General features: G+C 33.6%; 1 protein-coding gene across 1 annotated transcript; it reads right to left on the reverse strand.

Annotated features, from left to right (window-relative positions):
* Positions 1-8532: 8532 nt before the first annotated feature.
* LOC114717595 (homeobox-leucine zipper protein ROC8-like) lies at positions 8533-16611 on the reverse strand. Its single transcript, XM_028902807.1, has 10 exons — positions 16490-16611; positions 14599-14716; positions 14289-14480; positions 13257-13688; positions 12752-12853; positions 12434-12646; positions 11316-11780; positions 10455-10544; positions 9879-10228; positions 8533-8746 (listed from the first exon to the last, which is right to left on the reverse strand). The coding sequence occupies exons 1-10, from the start codon at positions 16609-16611 to the stop codon at positions 8533-8535; spliced, it is 2298 nt and encodes a 765-aa protein (XP_028758640.1).
* Positions 16612-19747: the final 3136 nt, after the last annotated feature.

Raw genomic sequence — 19747 nt, forward strand, 5'->3', positions numbered from 1 at the left:
GAAATTTTTTGTTATGGATCTTGCTTTTGGTTTTAACGCTCATGATTGTTTTGCTATTTCTTCAAGCAATCCTGATATGAATATCTGGCATGCTAGACTAGGACATATTAATCAAAATAGAATGATTAAACTAGCAAAAGAAGGAATGTTGGGCACAATCCCTAACATGGAAATGTCCTTATGTGAAAATTGTCTAGCTGGTAAGGCAACTAGAAAACCTTTCGGTAAGGGAACAAGAGCTGAAAATCCATTGCAATTAATCCATTCTGATATCTGTGGTCCGATGAGTGTGAGGGCGAGACACGGAGCTTGGTATTTTATTACCTTTATTGACGATTTTTCACGATATGGTCATGTCTATTTGATCTCGCATAAGTCTGAAGCACTTGAGTGCTTTAGACGATACATAAATGAGGTAGAGAATCAAATAGACAGTAAAATTAAAGCATTACGTACTGATCGAGGTCGTGAATATTTATCTGATCAATTTAAACAGCTCTGTGAGGAAAAAGGGATAATTAGACAACTGACTATCCCTGGCACTCCACAACAGAATGGAGTGGCTGAGAGGAGGAATAGAACTCTTCTAGACATGGTTAGGTCTATGATGGCTCAAGCAAACCTACCAATTTCATATTGGGGTGATGCTTTGTTAACGGCAACCTTCATACTTAACCGTGTGCCCTCAAAATCAGTCGCTTCCACACCCTATGAATTATGGACAAAACGCAAACAGGATCTAAGTGTCCTAAGACCCTGGGGGTCAGCAGCATATGTTCATGATGATTCCCACAAGCATGGGAAATTGGGTCCTAGAGGAAAGAAGTGTATTTTTATAAGGTACTCTGAACAATCTAAAGGATACGTTTTCATAGGTGAAAACGAAGATGGAACAGTGACTGAAATGGAATCAAGAGATGCCACATTCATTGAGACTGAATTTCCTAAAAGAGGAGATGTTGACCGCACTGTATCTCTTTATGAGACACAGGAACAAGTCAGTGCAGAACAAATTGACAGACCAGAATCGTCTAGGTGTGTCAATCTGAGTGGGAGCCAAGAAAGGTCAACACCAAGACCTGAACAAAGAAAGAAAGATAAGCAAATAGCTCCCGTCAGAAGGAGTAACAGGGAAAGTGTTCCCAAAAGACGCTTTCAAATAGAAAGCGAATCTCTCTTAGTTACTCCAGAAGGGGATGATGAGCCCCGTTCTGTACGAGAAGCCTTGTCAGGTCCTGCAAAAGATGAATGGATGAAAGCTATGGAAGAAGAAATGGACTCAATGAAAAAGAACCAAGTTTGGGTGTTAGTTGATCTTCCAAAAGGGCGTAAAGCCATTGGGAACAAGTGGGTTCTCAAAATTAAAAGAAAAGTGGATGGATCAATTGACAAATACAAGGCTCGATTAGTGGCAAAGGGGTACACACAACAGGAAGGAATAGATTATGAAGATACATTCTCACCTGTTGTGCGTTTCAATTCTATTAGACTTATTCTGGCAATAGTAAACAGTTTAGATTTAGAATTACATCAGATGGATGTAAAAACCGCATTTCTGAATGGTGATCTGGATGAAGAAATCTATATGGAACAACCATTAGGTTTCATTGAAAAAGGAAAAGAAAATAAAGTTTGTAAACTCAAAAGGTCCATTTATGGATTGAAACAATCATCCAGACAGTGGTATTTGAGGTTTCACAAAGCAATAACCTCATATGACTTCCAAATGATAGAGGAAGACCACTGCGTCTACATTAAGCGGTTTGAGGGTAATTTTGTCATATTATCCTTATATGTAGACGATATACTATTAGCCGGAAATAGTCTAGATTGGTGGTGGCTATTAAAGAATGGCTTTCATCGAATTTTGAAATGAAAGATATGGGTGAAGCAGAATACATACTTGGAGTTAAAATCCAAAGAAATCGTTCAAAACGAATCCTCTCTCTTTCACAAGAGAATTACATCAACAAGATTCTTGAGCGATTTAACATGAAAGACTGCAATCCCATGAGTACCCCTGTTGCTACTGGAGTGGCTTTGAGTTCTGACATGTGTCCCAAAACCGAATCTGATAAAAAGAAGATGGAAAGAGTTCCATATGCCAGTGCTGTTGGTAGTCTGATGTACGCAATGATGTGTACAAGACCAGACATCTGTTATGCAGTGGGACTGGTGAGCAGATTCCAGTCTAACCCCGGTGAAAAGCATTGGAAAGCAGTGAAGAGGATCTTGAGATACTTAAAGGGCACTTCCAATTATGCACTGTGCTACGAAGGAGGTGACCTGCGTCTTGTTGGGTACTCCGATGCTGATGTAGGCGGAGATGAAGAAGAACGAAGGTCAACTTCAGGTTATACCTTCTTACTCAACAATGGCGCCATATGTTGGAGTAGCAAGAAGCAAACGTGCATTGCCTTACATTCGATGGAAGCTGAGTTTGTGGCTTGCACTGCAGCAGTGCAAGAGGCTTTATGGCTGAAGAGATTTATAGAACACCTTGGATTTGGAAATGAGAGTACCAATCCGGTGATGGTATACTGTGACAATACTGCAGCCATAGCCTATACTAAAGATCCTAAGTATCACAGCAAAACCAAGCACATTGACATCAAGTATAATTTTGTTAGAGATTACATAGCACAAAAGATTGTTACTGTACAATACATTTCAACCAAATGTATGGTAGCAGATCCTCTGACAAAGCCAATAGGCGAAAAAGTTTTTAAAGAACATGTACAAGCCCTTGGCATACGTAAAGTGTAATATGAATGCTTCATTAATGAAATTATATTTCGTTATCACTTTATGTGTCTGTCCGAAAGTATACAATGTCTAGTATGTCGTACAGGTTAAAAAGGTTTGCTCTCTCACACGGGCAACCGCCTTTGACACTCAGGTGGAGTGAACAAAGATGAGACATTTGTGTTCACCAGTAAAGCAGCAATGAATGCTGATATGGTAGAGAAGAAACACAAACTTTATGTCGCCTTGACTAAAGTGTAGCAAGTCAAGATGAGATCCACGTTGATAAAGCTGGATCGAAGTTTGGAATCCCACTTCCATAATACCTGTAGCCAGACAACAAACTCTTCAACGTCGACGTCATAACAATGAGCAGAGTTGAAGAATTTGGGTTTAGATACTGAGTGTGTCTGGACCTAAGTCTGTACGGTGTTGATAATAAATCTAAATCGACATACGCTCTTATAGTAAAAGAGTAACACCGTAGCATGTGTTTCATACCACATGTGCTGAGAGAACCGCAAAAGGGAAGCAAGTGAAAGATCCCTGCTTCATTGCTGTGTGAGTCCCAGGGAGGAATTATCCTCCTATTGGTGTCCTTTGACTTTGACAATATCATGAAGATATGTTTCAGTGACTGCTACTTTGCATATGTCCTATGGTCATGATTGATGCGATCTAAGGTAGTATGCTAAGAAAGCGACTGATTCATTTCAAAGTGATATTTGGGCGAAAGGAAGATTAACTGTGATATACACACCTATGCTAGTGTCTGTGACATGTCCCTTATGACATTTTGTGGTCATAAGTGTGGATACTAGACATACGAGAAAGGTAATCTGAGTCAACCATTGACTCGAGAGGGATTAGATTTACCGTGGAAAAGTGTATATAAGTAAATCTAGGACATCTGAGGCATAATTTTAAAATTCAAGCTACACAAAGGAGAGGGTGACTTGTGCTGATCCTTTAAAAGGGATTTCTAGTACAAGGACCCAAGCGAAGACGTCATGCCCACGCGGTCACGGCAAAGCACTAAGTATGAAATTGAGGGAAGGTGAAGAGATTAGACCCATGACATCTAATCCACCAAGTGTGAGTGGGAGATGTAGGAAAATGGGCCAGTCCACCCTTGGTGGATTGGACCCGAGCCCAATGTCATTTGGGACTCCAGTGCAAATAGCAAAACTCATGGGTCCTTAACTGTAATTTTCGCCCTTTGTTATATTTTGCCAAAAGGCGGGAACGGTTGTGCAGAGGAGACGGTTTTGAGATAGTTTTTTATTTGAATAAACGAGGAGTTACAAAACTGATCAAAAGGGATCAGTTTTGGGAAGAAGGCTTTTTTATGCGTTTTTTCCTCCTCCACAAGGCTCTCTCCGTCTCTCCAAACTCCCCTCCAGTGTATTTGCTGTGTCTCTTAAATCCGACTCCGTCCCCGTGATCGGATCTCCGCGTGGCAACCTGACTTTATTGCAAACTCCAAGTATGCCCGAAAACCTTCATTGTGCAATTGTCAATGGGTTCGTCCCTAGTAGCGAAACCGCCATCGGACAGAGAGCCGATGAGTACTTAAAAAAGTAATTTTTTTATTGTTAATAATATTTTATTAAAATATTAACATTTTAATATATAATAATTTAAATGATATTTTACTTACAAGTCATTCTGCTCAATTTACAAGTTAACCTATATGTTTTTTAACTACTTCAAATTTTTATAAATCAATTGATCATTGTTTTCACTTCAGTTAGGAAAAAAAGTCTTCCTCTCAGTTTATTTACAAGTTATTTCTTGAGATATTACAATATTTCCTTTTTCATTTTCTACTTTTGAAATCAAATTATAAGCTGGTCAAAAAAAGAAAGCAAAGTATACAATTTATATGGTTGTGCCATACAAGTCTCCCTTCAAAAAATTATAATTTAAATTTTAAATTAGAAAAAAGTATATCTCTAGTCCTTCAAATTTATACAAGGTTTTAATTTGCTCTCTTAATTTCACAATGTATCAATTTCTCTAATCCTATTATTACTGGTTTCAACTGATAATTTTTGTGCCAATTATTTTAATTTTTTGAAATTAAACTGTCAGTAATGTAATTGAGAGTATTTTGTCGAAACTGAAAATTTTATTGTCATTGTTTTTTCTTTGTAAAATTAAGAGGTAAAAAAAATTAATGTGAAGTTAAAACAGTAGAAGTGCACTTTTGCCTTTAAATTATGAAATTTACAACTCCACCAATGTCTTATATTTGGTAGACCAAACTTTTATTTTCTTGTAAAGAAAATGTGTCGCTTTTGTCACTCAAAGAATGCAAACCATTTTTGCTTTAATCTACTTCATCTATAGGGCATAAAGAAAAGAAATTTTTTGTTGTATTTATAGGGTAATGGGAGAAAATTTTCATATGAATGTACACTTTTACCTTTCATTTATTATTATATTGACTATATTTTCATGAGATATATTGTATATTAAATTGGGATAAAGTTAGTGAAAAGTTGTTGAATTCTAAATAAGAGCTAATAAAGTTTAAAATTTTTATTAGTTTATGTGAAACATATTGAAAAAAACTTATAAAAAAGACTAAAAAAACAAATGATTTAGGGTTTGTTTGGTTTTTTTGTTTTGAAACAACTTTTTGTTTTTAAAAACAGAAAAATAAAAAAAAACTTGTATGGTAAGTTGTTTTTAGTTGACTGTTTTAAAAAACAAAAAACAGTAACATGTTTTTAAAAACAAAAAAACCAAAACAACTTTTATATGTTTTTTTGTTTTTGTTTTAAGAAGTTTTGAGAAATCTTTTTCTCTTCTCATCTATTATCCACCATTATTATTACTAACGACAACTATCACATATCAAGTGTGGTTTTTTATGGGTTTTTTTTTCAAACATGTTTTTTAAGATTTTTATCAAAACAAATTTTTTTATTTTTTGTTTTCAAAACTTGTTCAAAAAAACAATTTTATAAAATTATTTTAAGAACAAGAAAACAAAAAACAAACAACCCTTAGATTCTTTCCTTGAAACATTAATGTAAAGGATACGAAAATCCGCATGAGATTGTTTATTTATTTATGGCTAGTTTACATCTGTCACGCAACTTCATCATCTTCCAAATGCAAAACAAGAAGATAGAAACGAATAAACTAAACTAGCTATATTCATTATTACTGGCATTTATCTACTGGTTGCCACGAAGCCTTCTTCTCCCACTTGGCCTCATCCCAACTGTGATACGCCCCATCGCTTCTCACCGACCAGAACACGCCGTGGTGTCCTAAATCCACTTTGGGATCAAACACCACTATGTCGGCACATACCTTATCCATTATCAGGAAACATGTCTCTTCTTTGCCTCCCGCGACGAAGTTGTATGATTTTCCCGGCTCGATCGGAGCCTCCGTCGATTGGAAGGTACCCACCACGTACAATCTCGGCGAGTTCGATGGCAGATCGTTGTGAATATCAACCATTGATAGGTTTATGTCTGGTTGTTGTTCCTCTTTGTTGTTGCTGCTATTAGCAGTCGTTGAGGTTGTCGCTGTAACAAGAACAAGCAGCAAAAGACGAAGGGTTGATGAGTGCAGCATGGTCGTGCTTGGTTTTCAGCAAAGAGATCGATCTTCCTCTATCTTGAATTTACATATAGGTGGTTCTTCTGTGTTGTTTTCTGTATATATAAGTAATTAGATATGAAACTAACATTAGGTATAAACATTTAATGTAATTTATGCCATTGAATGCTTCAGATCATGATGGAAATTGAATCTATATTCTGTTGTGCTTTTATTTATGCTTTATGCGGAAACTATGTTGCATTAAATTGCATCAACTTAAAGTCAATCGACTTTAGTTTTATCTTATTGTGAAACGGTATTCTCGAAATTTGCGACGGAAATTTTGGTCTGCGCTGGAAAAATTCCATGAGGAATACGCACTGCAAATCCATCCTTAAATTAGTAACGGAATCTTAACTTTCGTTGCAAACTTATTTAGTGACGAAAATTTCTCTCCTAATTACTTGGTTTTGAAGATTTTGGCCAATGTTTTAAAAGCCGGACCGGAAGTCAATCCAGAAATATTAACGGGTCATGGTTTAATCAGTTGGATTGATTAGACTGTTCGGTCAGACCAATAATGTAATAATTAATTAAAAATAATATTATATACATATAATTAATACTCCTCTAGTCCTATTTATAGAGCAGAGAAAGAGAGAGAGAAAATATTTTTTTGTCCTATTTATAAGGCACTGAGAGAAATTTTTTATATGGATGTACAATTTTGTCCTTTATTTATTATTGTGTTGACTTTGTTTACATGAGGTATAATATATATTAAATAGAAATAAAGTTGAAAAGTTATTAAATTTTAAATGAGAGTTAATAAAGTTTAAGGGTTTTCTTGGTCTGTGTGAAACATATTGAAAGTGCCTTATAAATAGGTCAAGAGGAGTATATATAATATCAAATTATTAAATAATTTAGAAATACATTTAAATAATCTAAAATTATTGTGAAATCATTGAAAATGCACTAAAACCTTATATATTTAAATTTATGTATGTTTAAAATATTTAATAATATTAAAAATTATTAATTCATTTAAATCAAAACATTGTTTTAAAAACTATACCAGACATCAAAACAAAAAGGCTAGCGACTCATAGTTTTAACATCACAATATATGAAAATTTTAATGAACTAATACTATATGGTTATAAATAGTCTAAAAATATATTAGGATATTTGAAGGGGGTCATTTTTTTTTTATTTTTCTTCTTTTTTAAAAAATTTTTTACTGTCTTTTTCAGTCAGGCTAAAAAACTGGTCCGGTCCAATTCTTTAATCATCGATTTTGGCAGACCCGGGTGTGTGTGTATTGAAAAAACTCATTTAAGATCGGCCAAGCCTTTTTTTTTTAAAATGTCAAATAAATTCGTTATTTAAAAAAAATCATTAATGTTCATGTTTTAAGCTTATAGTGTGGATTGAGGATGTAACTTTAATTTGATGATATTGAGAAATAAACTTATTTAGTTTATGTAATTATGTCTTCTTTACTTCTTTTTTTTTTGTATGATGACGAGATAATTTATATTTGAATTAATCAAATTTTAGAACATATATATTAGTAGTATTTTTATTTAGCTGTAAAGAGATGCAAGTTGGACTTTGAATATTATAAGTTGCATGTTATGTTTGAATTTATTACTTTTACATTTTTTTTAAATAAATACCACCTATAATCCTTAATATAAGAGCCAGTTGACTAATTTGAGTAAACTAAGAAAATTAGTTAAGTTAGTTATTTATAATAAATAAATGTTGTCTTTTCTAAAATATTTTTGCTAATCAAGTGTATTAACTACAACTAGCTTTTATATTAAAGGTTGGAGATACTACATGTTTATTGGCACAATCCCAGGGCATCATAATAAGAGAAGAGTCAGGCTTAAATTTGATAAATAATGTGCAGTATGAAAAACAAGACTTTAGGCCTAAGCTGTTGTGGTCTAAGACCATCAGTAGGATTCGCCTTCACTTATTTTCTAACTCTATCACCCACAACTACATATATCCTCCTTTCGGTCCTCAATATAAGAAGTGTCTTGTAAAATGAATTACATTTTGTATATGTAATTTAAAAATAGTATGAAGTGGGCATCTACTCCATTTTTATAAAACCTTATTCAGTGAAATAAAAGAATCATTATTTTCTCAACGAAATGATTGCTCATATATATGCATATATATATATATATATATCCAAAGAATTTATTAAGACCCCATCTGAGCGATAATGCCGTAGGAGAAGCCAGCAAACGATGCAGCGGAGAATAAGAAGGCAGTGACGTCGGAGAGAACACTAAAAGGGGGATTTTGTTGCCGGCGGAGAGAACGGCAGAGCAATAAAGTGTAGTTCTTAGCTGAGATTTGAATCAATATGAAAGCAAAGTAGTTACTGTATCCGATGTAGTAATTTGAAAGTAACCTGTTATTCAGTTTAGAGTTGCTCATGTAAAATGATAATCTTGTAATTAATTTTGTGCAGCAAAGTTGTTGGCTTTGGATTTGTAGTTTTTGATACTACTTCCTCCACTCCTAAATATAAGACCCTTTTATAGTGTAATTTACACTATAAAAAGAATTTTATATTTAGGACCGCATGAGTATTATGATCAAAGTTGTTATTTATGAACAGGAATTTGTTATTCAATTTCTTATTACTCAAGAAAAATGACAATTTCATATAATTGACTTTGTGGAGAAAAATTACTCTTTTGATCTTTGATATAAAACTTATTTAATTAATTTAATTAGATTAACAAAATTAGGTAAATTAGTTAATTATAATAAATATGATTTTTTTTTCTAAAATATCCTATTCAAATCATATTTGATAACAACACTTTCATAAAAATAATCAAACATTTTTATAGGATTTAGTAATTTTAAACTTTTTTTAATAAGATTATCCTTTTAAGATATCTTACAAATAGGGCTATATTTTTTTTCCAAAAACTATATGTTTACATAGCACAAGAGGGTATATATGTTTTTATGTTTCAAATCAGTAGAAAAAGAATAGAGATAAAACATTATTCTATGCATGCTTTGAGAGCTTCCTTTGCTTTTGGTGAAAACAACCTTTTCAACCAAAACAATATGAAAATACCTGTGGATCAAAAATCACGTTTTAACCCAAACTACTCCAAAAGCGCTTAATTAAGTTACAGTATGCTTCGTGTGTGTGTATGCATGCCTGTAAAAAGTAAAAACCATAAAATACTACTACCTCCAGTCCTAATTATAAGGTTTTATTTGTAATCTATAACCTAGGTTTTATAATTCGGAGCGAAGGCAGTACTACAATTCAAGAAAACTCAATCACGCGTCAATAATCACACTGATGTCTGTCTCATTTTATTCGCAGAAAACCAAACTTCAAGTTCAAACACGAAACAAGTCTGCATGGCATCATCAATCCATGCAAATTACAACGGGAAATCAAAACGCAACTTGAAATGAAACAAAAGTCTTTTTTTTATTATTATTATTTGGGCATAATTTATTCATTCATCATCACCACGCGAAAGCCCTAATTATTATTCATCAGAGCAAACTTGATCTTGTTGAGAGTGGTGTTCACGAGTTCGTTCACCGTAGCCACACTCTTCTTGTTCAAGCTCTTCGTTTCCACACTGCTACTCACCAGAATCTGCATAGTCATTGTCAGTATTGACCCATCGCCGGGAGATGAACCACCACCGTCCTTTCCGCCGCCATTGGATATTCCCACGTCGTCCTTCATGACCACAAAGCCCGACGGCAGTATCGACACGGCGGCCGAATCCTCCCCTTGCATCACCCCATTGATCGTCAGCTTATCCACGGGAGCAAACACCAGCACATAACCCATCGGCTCTACACAAGTTTCTTGAAGAATCGCAACGCTGCCGTCCACATTGTGTGTCTGCCATATAATTTGAAATAACCATAATATTTACTTAATTAGACTCGTACATTTTGTCATGCTTAAGGTTAAGAGGAAAAAAAGTGATTCTGAATAAGCTAAACAGGAAACAACTATCACTTAGCTTGGCTTTAAAAAAAAAAAGTTTTCTACTAATAATATATATATATATGGTGCTCATAAAATTATACCTGGATTATCACCGGGGGAAAAAAAAAAATTATACCTGGATAATTGATATGTAGTTTCCAGGATGAGTTCCAGTTGAGATGCGCACAACCTCTTGCTCTTCATTTTCATTGCAAAGAACATCCCACTGCCATCAAAATATATATACGGTCATTCATATTCAAATCCAGTCCAGTAGTCCTATATACGAGAGGATCAAATCAGAGATAACATGTTCCTATTTATTATAAGAGATAGTGAAAGCATCTTCAAAATTGCCAGCTGGTATGAAGTCCTAAAAGAAAGATAATTACTAACAAAATTAATCTGAGTGGCAAATGAACAGTTGAAACATGATGTCATTTCTTACATTGGAACTTGTCGTTATTACAAACTGCTCAATTGTAATGAGGACTTTTTAGTTATAATTTTCTTTTCTTAGGACCTTATAGCAGTTCTCTCAAATTTTTAGCATCCTTCTTTTTTTCCATTTTCGCCCCATTAACCATTGAATTAATTGTCAATTTGCTCATTCTCTCCTCATAAAATAAGGGTTTTTTTTTTCATATTTATGACCTCTTTAACTGATTTTAACTAACTTTACCTTTATCTATATATGTACTCCCCCTGTCCTTAATATAAGACCTAATTGTTAAGTTGATTTTAGTCTTAAATATAAGACATGTTTCTTATATTTATCTATTTTTTTTCTAAATTATCCCTATAGATACTCCTCTAACCATAATGAAGTAGAAGAAGGAAAGAGGATATTGAGAAAGATGATCATAGTGTTATAGGAAAAACATGTCATATTTCTTATAATTAACTAACTTACCTAACTTTCTTAATATAATTAAATTAGTTAAATAAGTCTTATATTAAGGACTAGAAAAGTAATTCAGTTACTTGTATCGTGTACCTGGAACCGGCGAGCGATGTCGCGGAGGTAGTGGAAGATGCGGTTGGGAGAAAGAGGGAGCCAAATAGGAGAAGCAGCAGTGAGAACGATGCCATGGGGCTGACCTCTCTCCAGGTTGTGACGAATGAACATTCTGATTCCAGTCTCATTCTCATCACTTATCTCCTCAAACTCTTCGCATGATGTTTCATTCATGCTCATCACTCCACAGAAGCTCCTCATCATGCGATGCCCTAGCTTCATCAAGCTTCTTCTTCCTTCAGGTACAACGCCCATCGCTGAAGCAGCTTCACCATCAAGAGCAATGTGAGGGCTTACGGTGTAACCAATTCTCTCACACATTCTCTCTAATGCCACAACCCATCGCTCAGCTCCATAAGCAATGCTGCTAAATGCCAGGTTTCTATACAACATGTGCACTATCAGGCTTTCATGTTCCACTTCCACATGCTCCACCCAAGTTACCTAACACACCACAATCAATTAATTAATCATATATATATATATATATATATAATGAGTCATATTTGAAAAATATGGTTATTGGGTTTGGAGCCTCTAACGTGCTTCACTTTAATGTCCTTAATTTGTTATAACTCAACCTTCAAAATATTTTTTTCCTTTTCATTATAACTGTAGACAAAATGAGTGACATTTTGATATCTTGAAGCGATGAAATTCTGTAGTTTTGTTTTTTTTAAAAATTGAAGAAAAATACTTTAAAATTGTGCGTTTTCATTTATTTTTAAAAAATTCATAAAAATAAAAGGAAAAATCCCCAAAAAATGATTGTTGAATTTTAACATTCCAAGTCAAGAATCACTAAAAAAAAAAATGTGTTATCCTTTGTTTTTTGAGTGTAGTCATTTTCTTTACAAGTATAATAACTAATACTGATTTGAAATTTTGAAATTTAACAATTATTTTTTTAGAATTTTTCCAAAATAAAATTCAAAACTACATTATTTCATCAACGTAAGATATCAAACTATTGCCCATTTTATCTGGAATCTAATGATAAAAAATAAAAAAAATTTACAAAATTGGAAATATTAAAGAAGGCATTAGAGAATGAGGCAAATCAATTAGAAGCCTCAGGGTTATGTATAGTTACTAACCTTGGAGAAGCCATTGGGCAATTCCTGAATCATGCATCCAGAGGGAAGCTTCCAGCAAGAGGAAGAATAAGTAAAGTCGCCGATGTCCTCGAGGGGCACAAATGACACATCACCTATCACCCATGTTGCCTTGTCTGGTTGGAAACAAGCTCGAAGGAACACAAATTCACGAGGTGGCACCATAGCTGTAAGCATGTGAAGTTCTTCATGCATCTGCATATATACATATATATCCAAAATGCTTTAAAATTTGCACATATATATAATTACACTTAAACATATATGTATGTACACACACACACACACAATGACACATACTAGCTGCAAGGCTCCATTCCTGCCCCCAAGCGAACCAGCTTCAAGTACTTTCAATGTGCTTGCTTTTCCAACAATTGTTGGGAATAGATTAGCCCATTTCTCCTGCAAAACTCATTAACAAAATTGAACAAGTATGTATTCCCTTTAGTTCTTAATGTAAAAGCTATTTAAATAATTTGGGAGATTAAAAAAGTGAAGTAAGTTAGTTAATACCATTATATGACTACATTAGATTACACATCAGTTTATAAGTTAGAGATATATTAGTTTGAAAAAAATCATAAATATAATAGACAAAGTGGATTGAAATCTTATATTTAGAAATCAAATCTAACTCTTTTTTTTTGTATAAACTCAGAGTTTTTCTGAGTCATTTTGGATATAAAACTAATCTCTGTCGGACCTCGAGCATTAGAGTTAAATCTAACGCAATTATTGGACAATGACATTAAGCTTATTCTCAGATACCATACCAAAGAAAAAAAAAGTGAATGGATGTGCTTACAGAGTCAAGAAACATGCCAACCAATTGCAAAGGAGCCATGTTAATGACACAGGAAGCTTTAGAACACTCAACACGAGCATTATTAAGCTTCTTGCGGAGGTGATGAGCCCTATGGAAGATCCTTTCATAAGTTTCAGGGTTAGGGAGAAAGAAGCCTTCCTTGAGCTCAAATGCTTCAGACTTGACCCAAAGTGGCTCATCCACACGCATAAGCCTCATTAATTCTTCAATGGCACTAATGGCTGTCTCCAACATCACTGCCTTGTTGATGATGCCTTGTTTTGGCAACATGTTACTATTGTCATCGGACATGGACGTGGTCGGCATGGCATGTTGTGATGATGGTGATGGAGTTCCTAGGGTTAGGAAATCCTTTTGTACTATCAGAGGATTCCCAGCATAGTCTGCGACAAGCCTTGTCGCTTTTTCATACTGAAAATCAAACGGGAAATATTAAATCAAGAAGCTAAGCAGCCATTGAACTACTGAATCAAGTACCAATTATTACTCTTTTAATCATTTTATTTTATAGTATGTATTTCAATTTCATCATAAAATGCTACTATAAACACTATATCTCAAGGGGCCAGCATCAGATGATAGGATTCAAACAGATCATTAAATGATGATACGATGCAATCATTTAAAACAATATATATATGGACTAATTATTTAATTACCATTCTAGAGATTGACTTTATTTTGATTTGTTCTTGCTTCATCGTTGTAGAGATATATAGTAAATGATTTTCAAAGAGCAAACATTTTTGTAAGGAACAAACATCATATATATGTCATGATAAGGTTGAAACGATAATATCCATGTGTTCACTCATTACTGTGCAATCATTATTAATGCAATCTCCCAAAACACACACACAATTTTACTATCCAAAAAGTTAAATCAGTTTCAACTCCATCATTCCGAAGTATGTAATTAAGTGAAATTAGGCTTTTGAATTTCGAAGACGACACGCATAAAAAAGCATCTAGAATTAGGGTTGTGATCAATCAAACTAATTGAATAATAACCTCGTGCTTGAGATAGACATTCTCTTGGAGCAGTTTCATCATAGCAAGTCTTTGCTCTTCATTTCCATAGGAGGGACCCCCACAAGAAGGGCAGGCCACACTCTTGAGAGCCTCTTTGATTGCTGAATTCTCAGACTGAATTCTCTCATTCTCAGCACGAAGAACATTGTTATCTATCCGTTCATTCAGCGTCTGAATAATTTTACATATAAAATAACACGTACAAAATAATCATTAATCAACCCTATAAGTTCACAATAATTAAATTAAAGTGTATCCGGAAACTAACTTGAGACCAAGTACGACGTACCTTGGTCTGAGTTCTCTTGTTCTGAAACCAGAACTTGATTTGCTTAGGTTCAAGACCAAGTTCCTTGCCTAAATCTCTGCGTTGTTCCTCATCAGGGTGTGGGCACTCCTTGAAAAACCTTCAGTTCATAACCAATCGAAGAAACAAAGATTAAGTTAAATCCCGCTACGTTTTTGGTTTAATTAAGATGGAGTGAGAAGAAAATGCACAAAACAAAACCAGTAATTAATTGGAGGTTTTATGAAACAATGACAAACAAAGATATTATATTGAGGCTCATCTTACAAAATAAATCATGTAAAATATCACGTTAAACAATAAAAGGCTAGATTTCAAAGGACTGAGAGATTGAGATAGGACAAACGCATCGAATATTTACCGGTAAAAGTGACAAAAAAAAAAGAAATTAAAGATCGGTAAACATTAAACAAGTTCAACAAGAGCAAAGCAATATTACTTGTCGTGTGAGAAATCAGTAAGCCAATGGTGAAATTAAAAAAAAAAAAAATCTTAAGGAAGCATATTCTTTGCTGCTACACTAATAACAGCAAGCAATAGAGTGGTTTGATTTGAACAATCTAAGTCCACAAGAGTGAGTAGTATAAAATATCTGTGTCGGAAAATAACACAGTAACGATTTTGTAACAAGAGGCTTTGGACTGCCCACGTTATTCTACAATTGAGATTTCATCTTTTATTTGCTATTTTTATTGTTGGGAAGAACCAAGATATACATGCTCTCCTAAAATCTATCTAGTATTTAGGATTATTTCTCTAAAATTTATAGTCAGAAAACTTTTCTTCTATTCTTTCTTCTTTGACGATAAAAGTATTAAAATCATTTGTAAAAAACATATAAAATTTGGACTATCTAGATAAAATATGAAAAATGATCAATCCAGATACACCACTATAGTGGCTGCAACAAATATTTTGACTCCGACATGAATATGATATAAAATTTGAACCATCTAGATCAAATGTGAAATGATCGATATAGATTTATGACCACTCACTGCAACAAAACATTTTCACTCCCGTGTAAATATCATATAAAATCTGGACCATATAGATGAAATATGAAAAATAATCGATCCAACTCTAACACTGCTAGTTGCAACAAACATTTTGACTCTGACAAAAATATGATATAAAATTTGGACTATCTAGATCAAATCTAAAATGAAATGATGGATCAAGATCTATCTCTGGCAATCCCAACATTCTTACTTTGACATATATATGGTATAAAATGTTGATAATCTAGATCAAATTTAAAATGATCGATCCAGATCTAACACTTGTAGCCGCAAAACAAACATTTTAACTCTGGCATAAATATCATATTAAATTTCGACCATCCACATCAAATCTCAAATGATCGATCCAGGTCTATCACTAGTAGCCGTAACCAACACTCTGACCCCGGCATAAAAATGATATAAAATCTGGACCATTCAGATCAAATATGAAATGATCTAAACATTTTGATTCCGGGATAAATGCGACTTGTTAATATTATCTTTATTTGTTAATATTATTTTTATGGTGGATCTCTTAATAGTATTAGTTGTTAGTGTTAGATCTGGATCGTTATATATATGACATAATAATATCTCATGGAACAAGAATTAGACACAAATTTTCCGGTGATCCCATCTTTCTCCTCACAAGACCAGCCACGACCCATGTCTCATGAGGAAATCGAAACCTGAAACTGCCGATCTCTGCGCTTTTGGCTAGGTTTTGGTCAACACAAACAAACACCTTTCAGATTAAACAATTAATCAAGGAAATCAAACACATAATCAACGAATTATCCAATAAACAAAACAAAAACTTGTTTGGGAAGAAAATAAATTAAAAGTGATCTGATCTCATCTGATCTTACTCTTCAAGTCGCTGGATCTGCATAGGAGTGTGACGATGAGCAGACCTCCTTCTAGTCTGATGAGAGGTTGCAGTGTTTTGCTCATCGCCAGATCCACTGCCAACACTCAAAGAAAGATCCATTCTCAAACCTCACTGAAGAAGAAACTACACCTCCAATTCTTTGTTTCTGGGTTTTCTGGTTTAGGGCATGAACTATGCCCCCATATATATAGTCCTCAGCCTCACTGGGATTCAGTAGACAAATGAACATATGCTGGACTTGTCTACACGCATCATTTAATTGCATTAATGGAAACATTTAAGAGGAGGAATTTCTGAAATTTATTAGGGTTCAAAATTTGGGTTTGAATTCATGGGTTTTAAAGGTATTTGAAAAGTTTATTGATTGTTTTCCATATACTGATCCTTATCATCATTCCCAACCTGGTAGATACATTTGACTAACTGAGAATACAACGTTAGGGAAAGCATGGAAAGTGTGAACTGTTCGGAACAGGAATATTATATTTCAAATTATTATTTCTGGCCAAATTAAAATATATAAAATTTGAGGGTTTGGGGAAAAAGTTAAAATTTTGAAATGATTCATGGTTTGACATTTGCAGTAGTAGCAGCGCAGTTACTCTTTGAGACTGTTGTCATGGGAGGCATCTTATGGGCTAGGTACTGTCTAATTAACTTGAGATTATCCTTTCTAAACTTTATTTATATTTTACAAAATATTTACTTCTACAATTTGGTGCTCTACATATGTGACGGTTTTGATCCCGCTACTAATATGAATACTCTATTTTACAGGCAATAGATACCTATTAGAATATTCCAAGTTGCAAATAACCTTATCCTAACCCTGGTTAACTTATTAGGTGGACTTAACTCATTGATTTTTTTTAACCCAAAAAACACAATTAAATTCTAATTAAGGCTATATTTGGTATGCCAAAGTTAAAAGGATGGAGCCAAATAGCCTTGTAAACTAGCGATGGCGTGTAAGCTCCCTTATAGGTAGGAGGTTATGAGTTTAATCTTACGACCTCTAGTTTTTAACATAAGGACTAGATAACTAATGGAAAGATACTAAGGAGAGTAGTTAATAACTTAGTTATATGTAACAAATATGTCTTGACTTTCCTAAACTATCTTATTTAATTATGTGCATTGAAACTATTCTTTGGTAGGAATTCCTACGATCAATAAGGATACTATGGGGAAAAATATAAATTCGAGAGACAAAATAAATTTAAATCTTCTATTGATTATCAAATCCAATCTTCCACCCTATCTTATATATTAAGGACCGAAGGTAGTACTTCATAATCTCAAGCCAATAATGGCCCGTTGCTTTAGTTCCAAAAAAAAAAAAGTTAAAATTAGCATAGAAGTGTGATTTTAAAAAAGAGAAGATAGATGCAGATTTTGGTATACCAAAGATTTTTCCTAAAAGACTCGTATTCCGGCACTTTAAAGAATCCAATTTCATTTTAAAGTCCATGGAAATCAATCATCTATAACACCATGGAATTGATTTTCTTTTTAAAAAAAAAAAATCCCCTAGCTTTTGCATTTGGGAAACACGTTGGAAATAGGCTTTTGCAACTTTCGAGTCACAGCTACTCTCCCATTGTTTTGGTTAACATATATATGATTTGACCAGAACCGAAAGTTGTGGTCGCCGGCCGATGATTTTTTGTGTGATTGATTTGTCTAACATTGTTGGTTATGTTGGGATTCAAACGTTTGAAATTAAATTGTTGTTTATGATGGTGACCAATGGTTCTAATTTTTTGAGAATATGATTTTGAGTCGTGACGCTTCTACTAGTTCGTGGCCTTCTCCATGGTCGTTCACATACAGTGGTTGTTCGCTGTCAGTGATGCTGAGAGTATAGGGAAGGGGAGGCTCATCATTGGTGTGTTAACAGAATTTCTTGCTTTTTTGCCTTTTCCTTTTTGGCGGAAAGAGCATCTTGGTATTTTACGCTTCTTTTTTTTTTTTTTTTTTCATATAGCTATATGTCATATATTCAAACATTAATTATCGGACTCAATTGAAAGTAACTTTTCAAAATGCTTTTTTTAAGCATTAAGAAAGACTCAAACTCACCAACATAATTTGGATCTAACAGAAGGAGCTGGTTCCTTATAACGTAGCGAACCAAAATTCGAATCCCCACTGAAAGAGATGTCAACATTTAGTTTCTGACAGTACCTTAAACAGGATTACCTCTGATAAAAAAATACCTGTGCTTTGCACAAAAAAAAACACAATGAAAGACTCGGAACTCAAGATTTCGTCTTTAAGCAATCAAATCCCCAACCACTAGTTGATATTAAACTGGTGTAGTTTACTCTTTTTTTTGTCAGAAGAAGTGTAGTTTACATTTTAAATACACATAACAAAGAAATTATGTGAGATTTATTATTAAAAAGAAAAGAAAAGAAAGATTTCCACTCACACATCAAATATATTTTTAGGTGACAAGCAGCGATTTAAATCCAAAAAAGGATTAGAACTTAAACACCTATGATTTCCTATCCTTATTCTACTTCATTTTCAATTTAAATTTCTTTTAAAAAAACTACTACAGTACCATACGTAGACTGAACAATCATAGCCTAAAGTTATGCTCCTTTCTTGTTCTATTTATAAAGCACTTTTAACATGTTTCACATAGATAAAAAAAAACCTTAAATTGCAAAATATAACAATTTCCCAACTTTACTTTTATTTAATATATACACTTTCAAAAAAAAACTATCTATACTATAATAAATTAAGAACAATATATATAGTACATTCATGGTAAAAATTTAATGAAGTAATTTATAAATAGGACCAAAAAAATATTTTTTTTCTACCCTATAAATAGGACCAGAGAAGTACGATATAATGTGTCTATTATTCGATACCTACTCAAAGTATTTTCCATCAATTTTGCAATGAGGGGACATGTACATTTTTCCTAAAGCATTATTTTTAGATCCTGTTTGGTACGAAACATTGAAAATGAGGGATTGGGATTGTGATTGCAATTGAAAAAAATCATTAAAATAGTACTTAGCATGAGCAATTGTTTGTTATATGGGATTAGGCAAACCCATAAAGGTGGGATTGGGAAATACCACTCTCTCATTGTATTCTCCAATCTCATATACATGACTTTGGCTAATCTCATATATCAAACAATCTCTTATACTAAACACTCTCTTAATAGATTTTTTTCAATTGTCATCCCAATCCTAATTTCTTATTTTCA

This window comes from Neltuma alba, unplaced genomic scaffold (assembly GCF_004799145.2).
Source record: "Neltuma alba isolate B1F8T4 unplaced genomic scaffold, ASM479914v2 tig00011756_pilon, whole genome shotgun sequence".
In the NCBI taxonomy this organism is placed as follows: Eukaryota; Viridiplantae; Streptophyta; class Magnoliopsida; order Fabales; family Fabaceae; genus Neltuma; species Neltuma alba.